We start from the raw sequence: 10115 nt of genomic DNA on the forward strand, positions 1-10115 counted from the left end.
AAATATACATCAAACTTAACACATATATACACGCATATATATGATGGACAACAACAACAACAACAAGAACAACAAATGTATATCGTAATAAATTCAAACTAAATTTTACAAAAACAAAAGAAACTAAAAACAAATCTTTAGTTAATTGAGAGCTCAGCTTCCTTCTCTTGGGTGCAAATTTTTAGTTGCATACATTTATTAAGCTTGTTTTAATATTTTGTTTAGCCCTGATTTTGCTTTCCTCTATATATGAACGTGTTCCGGGAATATTATATATATGTATATATATATTTAGACATTGAGCTGAAAAAAGTTCTTTGTTTCTTATGCAACTTTTTCTTAAGTTGTTTAACAATTGCAGCATGCATATTTAAGTCACCTTTCCTCAATTACCTAAGCTTTATTCAAGCTTAGATTGAGCTACAGCCAAATATTAATGGCATTATTATGGAAGATTATTGTTTCTAAGCTCCGAACCCAATTTCAAGTACCATCTAGCTACTTAGGCCTTCAGCTAAGGCATCACAAGGATTCGAGCCAGCATGCTTCTTTGTCATTAGCTCAAGCTTGGACAACAATTCAGCCGGCAATCAATCAATCGCTCCCAAGCTGTAATCCTGCATAACTACCGCGTCTTACATGGAGTCACACCCCGTTGAACCTAAGCGGCTCATTCAGACACGCAGCTGGCGTTGATTAGCATAAGCAAATGCCAAAAAAGTTTTGCACAGTTGCCAATAAGGCAAGGAAATGGAAAATAAAGCAGGCAAAGAAGCGAAAGTATGTTAACATAAATCGATCGAGGTAGCTGCTTGAAAGTCAGGCACAGCTATTTTTAAGCCGTAAGCCGAAACCGCAAGGACGAGTCGCGCCTGCCACCGAATGCTGTATTAAAAGCGGAGCTGCCCGTGCGCTCCACCCAGGGCCTGTGCCCAATTGGATTGCCAGGTGACATACACACACACACACACACACCCACACCCACATAGAGGCGCAACTGCCCTGGCTACCACACATACATAGAAGCCCACATGGACATTGACATGGCAGCATAATAATAATAAATACCGCTAGGCAACCGTAAATTCCTTAGCATGAATCGATTTAACTAACCCACACCACGCCTCGAGGAGCAGCCAGCAGCAGGAGCGGCAGCTGCAGCTCAGTAGCAGTTGAAGTCGTTACAGATTCGGACAGAGACAGCCGGGTCGTCAGGTACTCCATTCTCTAGCTCAACCGAAAGCAAAGTGTGCCAGTCGAAAGACTTGCTGTCAGAAGGAGAAAGAAAAAGTCTCCCACACACACACCTTACACAGGCTGTGTATAAGGAATTGCATACGTAACAGTTAATTGCGCACTCGATTAAATCTAACGCAATATATATATATTTAATATTTAACCAAGCGAAATACTGTGAGAGATTCAGTGTAAGAGGCAGTGCATCATTATCGACCATGTTGCCGAATTTGAAGCCGCGTCGCATAACGGGCCTGCAGCTGGCCAGCAAGCATTTGGGTCCGGTGGCCAAGTGCCCGCCCAGATACTCGGAGGAGGATTGGGACTACAACAACAAGATCAAGTTCCGGATCACCTGCGACCAGGAGAAGCTCGCCGAGCGCATTGTCGAGTGAGTATTGCAGCTGCAGCACCAGACCAACAGCATGGCTCTCTCTATGTGCCTTTCAGGGAGTCGCGTCGCGTGGTTGATGAGACGAAGGACACCACCAAGAACTGGCAGCGCGAGGTGGAGCATCATATGCGCGAGCGCACTAGCGAGATACGCTTCCTGGTCGACGAGCTGAATCGCCAGAAGAAGACGGCCGCTCTGGAGGATGAGACGCTGAACACGTATCGCAATCGTGTGCTGAATGCCATCGAGTTTCTCAAGGAGAAGTCGCTGGCCATATGCAAGCAGTGTCTGATCCTGCGCGAGGGTCGCATTGGCGTCGATCTCTGCGACGATGAGGTGGATCGCTCGCTGCGCCGCGAACTGAAGGTCATCAAGGGCTGCCAGGGCCTGGCCGATGCTGCACTCAAGGAGGCCGAGGAGCAGATACGCAAGCTGCGTGCGGCCATGTATCTGCTCGACCAGGATCTGGCAGCCAAGGACAAGTCACTGGCAATTGACGAGAAGAATCTGAAGCTAAAGGAGTTTCAGCAGGACCTTGGCAAAGGTCAGGACTTGTCCAAGCAGCACTGGTAGGTCAGCAACTGTATTAATAACCAGCAGAGCCTTTAACTATTCCAACTCCCATTCACCGAAGCCAATTCTCGCTGACCGAGTGGCAGGCTCAGACCTATGAGAATCTGGAGGCAAATGCCAAGGCTTTGGTATCCGCCGGGCAGCTGCGCGCCTACATTGATCTGCTGCTGAAGCAGGTCTGTGAGGACATGCAGAACCAGACGGATCGCACCAATGAGGCCTTCGAGCGTCGCATCGCTGAGACGAAGCACGTGAAGCAGTGCCTGGAGAACAAGCATAAGGATACCATGGACCACATCCATCAGGTGCAGCGCAACATGAACGAACTGGAGCGCGAGATGTCCGACAAGCAGCGCGCCATTACACTATGTCAGACGCGCCTCAGCAATCGCGCCCATCGGCCAGGCCTGGAGCTGACCTGTGACATGGTCCAGGATGCGCTCTACAATGAGCTGCAGGCCCTCAAGGCCTCCGTCTGCAAGCTGAATCAGAAGCTGAACGAGAACAAGGCATCCATGCGCTATCTCATGCACGTCCAGGTCATGCAGGAGGAGGAGATCAACATCAAGGCAAACAGCTGCAAAATAGACGAGGTCGACTGCATGACCCTGCGCCAGGCGCTCAAATACACATCGTTCTAGTCCTTCTACTAGTCCACTTCGCCCACTTCTACACACACACCATAACTTAATCAAATTCAAATTTAAATTGCATGTGCATTACAAAATTATCAACATGTGCATGGTCAATAAATTGAAGTTCACTCCAAGTTCCACATATGCAAGCATTTCCCATGGATTTAATTCGCCTTTGACACGCCACAGAAATATTCTCAAATTTGGGGTAGATTGTTTTTTTATACCATTTTCTTAAAGGCCTTTTAATTCTTCTATGATATATATTTCATTCAATTCTTGAATAAGTTATAAATATTAACTCTATAATTGATTATTGAACTAACATTCGAGTAGTATATCATTAAAAATATTTTGCACGTTTTCTTTTTACTTATAAACATAAATTTAAGACTTCCTAACAATCATCCACCCCTTTTCCGACCATCTGCGTGATTTATACAACTTGAATCAAACTAACGCCCAGTCAGTAGATTTAATCTATAAATTGGGTTATATATATATCGGTTAAGTCTATATACATATAATGAGATAATGATACTATGCTCTACATAGATTTATCTTAGCCAATAAGCGTCTCTTTGCATACGTGATTTTTGAGAACAGTTTTGAAAATCATTGAGCAGTGTTGACAGCTATGATAGTCTTTGGAAGCGTGACGCTTGATGTGGTTATTGAGATGGGGCTTCTGCATAAAGTCCATCGGGCAGTGCGGACACTTGAAGGGACGTTCGCCCGTATGACTGCGGATATGCTTCTGAGCGTCTGAATGATCTGTGAAGGCCATCGGGCAATAGGAACACTTGTAAGGACGTTCGCCTGTATGAATGCGAATATGCCTGCGTAGATTTGAACGAGTGCTAAAGACTTGCAGGCAGTGAGGGCACTCGTTCCTATGAGTACGCATATGCCTATTAAGGCTGCCTTTTTCATCAAAGATCTTCCAGCATTGCGTGCACTCGTACGTACTTTTATCCGTGTTTTGCATGTGGTCCGTGACTTGATCCCTTAATTCGGCTGGGGCAACCAAGCAACTGTGTGGGACGGGAGGTTCTTCGGTCAGGTTGCGCACAGGATAGTTGCCTTGACTAGCATCTGTGCCTTCTTGCACTATATTTGTTCGGCATAGCTGCTGCTCCATCTTTGGGCCCTTCAATTCTGTGTCACACCCAAAAAATACGTTAGTTTCTATTTTAACACAAGTATCTTTGTTGAACCGTTCCCAAAGCAGCTGATGGCTCCTCTCACATTTGCGCTTGAATCTAAATGCATTCACAGTGTCGGAAATACAGGAATGGCAAATCATTTTAGGTAATGGATCATTTGGGCTGATCTCACAGTTGACGCACTCGGTTAGCATTTCGGCCAGGCTGGGTTCCTCCCTTGGCAGCTGGCATTTGGAAAATATCTCCTCAAGCGGTTCACTGCTACTCAGGCAAACTCTGCAGAGTTCTTCCATGTTTATTTACAATTAAAATGAGTACAAGCTGACCAAATTTACTGCTCTCGCATAAGCTTGATAAAATCGATTTATGTCTTGCAAGTATCGATACAAAGGGAAAATTACTTTTGCTGGTCACACTCAGCTGTAACTTGCATTTTTTAAATGTCTCATTTAACGGAAGCCAAGAAGCTTCTAATTGTTTACAAATGTTTATTTTGAAAATGTTTCCACCTCTTAAAGTTGCTTATATATTAACACACACAATTATAAATAGTTAATCGGTTAAAGAGTGCTTATAAAATATTAACAAGTACATATGCATTTCAACCAATATTATCAACGGTTGTTGATTGTTTTGAGTTGTCCTCAGGGGCTTTCTTCGGTGTGAACGAGCAGGTGATATTTAATATGCAGCATTCGGGTGAAGCTCTTCGGACAATAGGGACATCGGTATGGACGCGAACATTCTTCTGCATGAAGGCGAACATGCCTTTGCAGGTTTGACGGATTATTGAACGTCTTCGAGCAATAGGAACAAATGAATGGACGTTCGCCTGAGTGAATGCGTATATGCGACTGTAAGTTCGTATTATTTTTGAAGGCTTTCGGACAGTGTGGACACGCGTATGGACGTTTCCCCGCGTGACAAATCATGTGCTTCTTCAGTTGATAGCCTAGCACAAACACTTTAGGACAATCTTGACACTTGTAAGCACGTTCGCGTATGTGACTGTCCATGTGCGCTTGCAGACTCGCACGCCTTTTATATGATTTCGGGCAGTGCGTGCACATAAATCGACGATCTTCTGCTCGATGGTACGCTGCATGCTCAGTCAATAGGATCATCTCAGCGAATGCCTGGCCACAAATTGTACAGCGATGATTGCTTTCGGTGGCATCAGCTTTAGCAATGTCCGAAATCCCTGGCGAAAGTACTTCCTCCTTAAGACTAGTGCCTTGAGGCAGCATGTTGTTTTCTTCGAAGTTATCTACCCAGCTATCCGGCATAGGTGTCTCCAGCTCCTCCTCCTCCTTCACGCACGGCAGTTCCATGCTTTCACATGCATCCAGGTGCCAATCGTCAGCTTGACTGCCCTCTCTGTGAAGCAGCCGACAAAATTGCTGATGGCTTTGTTCGCATGTGCGTTTAAATTTGAATGCGTTTTGGGCATCAAGAACGCAGGACAAGCAAATCTGTTTTGGCAATGGATCATCTGGATTTACCTCACAGTCGACGCATTCATTCAACATCTCGGCCAGGCTGGGCTCCTCCTCCGGCTGCTGTCGCTCAGCAAATATTTCCACAAGCGTGACGCAGCTGCTCATGCAAATTCGACAAACTTGTTCCATTTTTATTTACAATTTAAGAGGATAAAACTCTTTGTGGCCGACGGATTACATGCTTATAAAAAATGTGTGGTATCGATACATCGATGTACTTGCTGGATGCTGTCATGTAAAATGAACTAGTTTGTGCAACTATCGAACCTGTTGGACGATAAGAATCAAGCCAGAGTTATCGGAAAGCCGCCACAGTCTATCGTATAAAATGCAACTCTTTACACAGCTAGCAATTAGTAGAAAACTCCTTTAGATTTCTGCCGCTTTGTTGAGTTATTAATTAATGTTAAGCTAAAAAGTGTACAAACCAGAAATTAAGGTAAATAACATTGTCCGTCTGTCCATTTGGGTCGTCCCCTCTTACATCTGTGTGCCTTCTTGCAGCTGGCAGCGTTCGCCGAGCAGCACACAGCAAAATGGAGTACAGCCACAGCCACGAAACTCGAAAATCAATAATAGAGAAAAACGAAATTAATAGTTTGTTGCGCTTTTTTCTTGCTTTAATTGTTGTTGCAGTTTAGAAATTATGTCAAAACGCAGTGCTGACGATGCCAGTGGCACCGGCAGCGGAAGCAGCTGTTTGGTGGCTGCGGCGGCCGCTGGTCAGCCGCCCATCAAGAAGGTGCACTTCGAGCCACATTTAATTGGGCCGGTGTCGACGTTGGAGGAGATGGATATCAAGGTTTTGGAGTTTCAGAACAAGAAACTCGCCCAGAGAATAGAGCAGCGAATGCGCTGTGAGGCAGAGCTGAGGCATCGCATTGAGCAGCTGGAGAAACGTCAGACGCAGGATGATGCGGTTCTTAACGTAGTGAATAGGTATTGGAATCAGCTGAACGAGGACATACGGGTGCTGTTGCAGAGATTTGACGCCGAAACGGCCGATGAGCTGGAGAACAAGAACGAGAACGAGGTGACCACCTCGTTTCTTACACAACTGTCCACCTGGGACAAGGAGGAGTTGGACGAAAAGCTGGCCAATCGTGTTCAGGTCTCTAAGCGCGCGGTGGCGAAGATCGTCCAGGTTATTGATAGGTTAATGCAACGTAACGAGAAGATAACGCATGTATTGAAAGGTGATGGTCTGGCCGGTGCAGGGGCGCAGGGAACGACAGCTGGCGGTGACGAGGAGCAGCAGTCTACCTCCGGAGCGGAGTCAGATGCGGCATCAACGGGCGTGGGTGTGCACGCGCTGGAAGAGACGTTAAAGAAGACTCATATTGAGATTATGACGGAGAATCACAACCTGCAAAACCTGAACACGTCGCTGCACGAAAAATTCCACACAATGTCGCTGAAGATGAAAGAGTATCAGGATGCGCTCACCGCCAAAGAGACGGAAAACGCTGAACTCAAAAACCAAATCGATGAGCTGCAATATGACCTGGAGAAAATACATTGTCGGAACGATAAGCTGGAGAACCATCTGGCTGAGGCCATTGAGAAACTTAAGGCATATCATCAGATCTACGGGGATCCCAACAAAAGCAGCAACAGTGCCAAGACGCCCAGCAGCGGTGTGGGCTCCGGAGGCGCAGGTAGTGCAACGACCAATGTGAATAGTCAACACCTGGAAGAGCTACAGAAGGAATTGGAGGAGCATCGCGAGCTGGCCAACAATCGGTTACAAGAGCTGGACAAGCTGCATGCCACACATCGCGAAACACTCAAGGAAGTGGAGAAACTTAAAATGGATGTAAGAATTCTCCACCTGATGCACCCAGCCAACAGCTAATCCTCTAATGCTTGCTTTTATTGTAGATCCGCCAGCTGCCAGAATCGGTCATAGTGGAGACAACCGAATACAAATGCTTGCAGTCGCAGTTCTCCGTGCTGTACAACGAGTCCATGCAGATCAAGACCATGCTGGACGAGACTCGTAATCAGCTACAGACCAGCAAGAATCAACATCTGCGCCAGATCGAGGTGATGGAGAGCGAGGAGCTGATTGCTCAGAAGAAGGTGCGTAGCGAGATGATCCAGATGGAGGACGTGCTGGCGCTCATACGAAAAGAGTACGAGGCGTTGCGCATTGAGTTCGAGCAGAACATGGCCGCCAACGAGCAAACGGCGCCCATCAATCGCGAGATGCGGCATCTGATCACGTCGCTGCAGAACCACAACGGTCAGCTGAAGGGGGAGGTGCAGCGCTACAAGCGCAAGTATAAGGACATCTCCACGGACAATGTGAAGCTGCGCAAGGAACTAGACGAGGCGCAAGCCAAACTCGAGGGCAACAAGCAGCAGCAGCAATCGGCGGCCGCGGCGGCAGGTGAGGAAGTTAAACAGGAATCAGCAGCCAACGTCAAAGAGGAGAATGCTAACAACGCTTCAGCCGGCGGCGCGACGTCCATGAACACAGCCTCCAATGCAAGTGGCGATGTCAATATGGTCATCAAAGAGGAGAACTCGGCCTCTGCCGAGGATGACCTGGACGACGAAGCCAGCGGCAAAGATGTCAAGGACACAAACATTAAGCAAGAAAAGCTGTCAGCCAGCGAAGCCGCAGCTGCTGAAAAAAAGGATTCACCTGGACCGGCGAATACAACAGCAGCAGCAGCTGGTACAGCAAATGCCGTTAAAGCTGAAAAGGATACCAAGGACGGCATAAAGGCAAAAGAACTGAAGGCCGTGGAGAGTGAAACAGTGCGAGATCTGAAAGCGCAACTCAAGTAGGTGCCAACTTTAAGTTGGAGAAGGACCTTTATTACCATCTATTATTTACAGAAAAGCGCTAAACGATCAGAAGGAAATGAAGCTACTACTGGACATGTACAAAGGGGTCTCGAAGGATCAGCGCGACAAGGTGCAGCTGATGGCCACCGAGAAGAAGCTGCGCTCTGAGATCGAAGAACTGCGACAGCAGCTGAAAAAGCTGCAGGAGAGCAAGCGTGAAGAACGCAAGAAACTGGCCGATGAGGAGGCACTGCGGAAAATCAAGCAGCTGGAGGAGCAAAAATACGAGCTGCAAAAGCAGGTGGCCAATCACAAACCCACCGAGAATACCTGGGGCGCTGCGCCGGGAGGTGGACCCGGTGGCCCGAACTACACTCGTCCGTTTGTCGGCTCACACGAGGAGGAGGCGTTGCTAAACGAGATGGAAGTGACTGGGCAGGCGTTCGAGGACATGCAAGAACAAAACTCAAGGCTTATCCAGCAGCTGCGCGAAAAAGACGATGCGAATTTCAAGCTGATGTCCGAGCGGATCAAGGCAAACCAGCTGCACAAGCTGCTGCGCGAGGAGAAGACGGTGCTGGAAGATCAAATGACGACAGCGACGACACAGATCGAAGCCATGCACATTGTGTTGCGCAAACTGGAAGAGAAGGAGCGCAGCCTGCAGGCCACCGTCGCGTCTATTGAAAAGGAGCTGATGCTGCGCCAACAGGCCATGGAGATGCACAAGCGGAAGGCCATCGAATCGGCGCAATCGGCAGCGGACCTCAAGCTGCATCTGGAAAAGTATCATGCCCAAATGAAGGAGGCACAACAGGTGGTCGCTGAAAAGACTAGCTCGCTGGAGGCGGAGGCGTACAAAACGAAGCGGTTGCAGGAGGAGCTGGCACAGTTCAAACGGAAGGCGGAACGCATGAAGAAGATGGAAATGTCGGGCACAACCATCGACGAGGTGATGATCGAGGAAATACGCGAATACAAGGAGACACTCACGTGTCCCTCGTGCAAGGTGAAGCGCAAGGACGCCGTTCTCTCCAAATGCTTCCATGTCTTCTGTTACGACTGTCTGCGGACGCGTTACGAGACGCGGCAACGGAAGTGTCCCAAATGCAACTGCGCCTTTGGCGCCAACGATTACCATAGGCTTTACCTGCAATAGGAAGCAGGACAGATTATCGATCATGAACACCGTGCGTCTACATACAAGCCAGCTAATCCATTACGAGCATATTATCTATGTACTATTAATATATATATATATATAATTGTTTTTAAGTGTCGCCCCTATGCGACTCCCCTTTGTATCCCTTGTATACCTTGCGGCAATTATTTGAATTTTTCATTGTGGCCCCAAGCATCTCATAAGTTATGAGTTCCGAGTGATATTCTCCCGGGTTTTTATGTAGCTTCTAGATTGAAACTAAATCGTACGAACTTTAATAAATGGCTATCAATTATTTTCAATAGCATTAATACAACAATATTCGGCACAATTGTGTTCTTGACAAATAGTAACGGGTCAGAATAGCTAATTCTTCTTGTATATAAGCCGTTAAATTCTAAAACATATCTGTTTAATGTATTGACTTTCACAACGCGTTTACATTTTTCTAAGATTTTTAGTTTTAAGCAGGCTTATGAATTTTGCGTGGGCATTTTCCAATCTTTTTCCTATTAAAAACCTCAGCAAGGGATGAAGGAGGTACACAGCTCGTTTTAAAACTAAAATCTTGTCCAACAGTTACACTGAATCAGCTAAGAAAATAAACAAATTTAGTTACATTATTAGTTAACAACTTATTAACGTTCAATTTGC

The 10115-nt window shown here is 46.7% G+C and overlaps 4 protein-coding genes across 5 annotated transcripts; 2 read left to right on the top strand and 2 right to left on the bottom strand.

The window, feature by feature from the left end:
- Positions 1-1197: 1197 nt before the first annotated feature.
- On the top strand, positions 1198-2995 carry Tektin-C (Tektin C). The gene is made up of 3 exons (XM_002047169.4): positions 1198-1627; positions 1687-2199; positions 2265-2995. Exons 1-3 carry the CDS (start codon positions 1455-1457, stop codon positions 2842-2844), a joined length of 1266 nt encoding a protein of 421 aa, XP_002047205.1. The 5' UTR covers positions 1198-1454; the 3' UTR covers positions 2845-2995.
- An 81-nt stretch (positions 2996-3076) lies between these two features.
- LOC6622157 (oocyte zinc finger protein XlCOF19) lies at positions 3077-4368 on the bottom strand. Its single transcript, XM_015175246.3, has 2 exons — positions 4188-4368; positions 3077-4100 (listed from the first exon to the last, which is right to left on the bottom strand). The coding sequence occupies exons 1-2, from the start codon at positions 4295-4297 to the stop codon at positions 3401-3403; spliced, it is 810 nt and encodes a 269-aa protein (XP_015030732.1). The 5' UTR covers positions 4298-4368; the 3' UTR covers positions 3077-3400.
- Positions 4369-4472: 104 nt separating this feature from the next.
- LOC6622606 (zinc finger protein Paris) lies at positions 4473-5706 on the bottom strand. Its single transcript, XM_002047171.4, has one exon. It carries the CDS (start codon positions 5630-5632, stop codon positions 4649-4651), a length of 984 nt encoding a protein of 327 aa, XP_002047207.2. The 5' UTR covers positions 5633-5706; the 3' UTR covers positions 4473-4648.
- Positions 5707-5798: 92 nt separating this feature from the next.
- Bre1 (E3 ubiquitin-protein ligase Bre1) lies at positions 5799-10087 on the top strand. Of its 2 annotated transcripts, none has more exons than XM_002047172.4 (4): positions 5799-5942; positions 6140-7319; positions 7385-8295; positions 8351-10087. In XM_002047172.4, exons 2-4 carry the CDS (start codon positions 6150-6152, stop codon positions 9456-9458), a joined length of 3189 nt encoding a protein of 1062 aa, XP_002047208.1. In that variant the 5' UTR covers positions 5799-5942; positions 6140-6149; the 3' UTR covers positions 9459-10087. The 2 variants fall into 2 exon arrangements, with proteins under 2 accessions (XP_002047208.1, XP_070064305.1); XM_070208204.1 differs by having other exon boundaries at positions 5803-5942; positions 6008-7319.
- Positions 10088-10115: the final 28 nt, after the last annotated feature.

The sequence above is a fragment of the Drosophila virilis genome, chromosome 3 (genome assembly GCF_030788295.1).
Source record: "Drosophila virilis strain 15010-1051.87 chromosome 3, Dvir_AGI_RSII-ME, whole genome shotgun sequence".
Lineage (NCBI taxonomy): Eukaryota > Metazoa > Arthropoda > Insecta > Diptera > Drosophilidae > Drosophila > Drosophila virilis.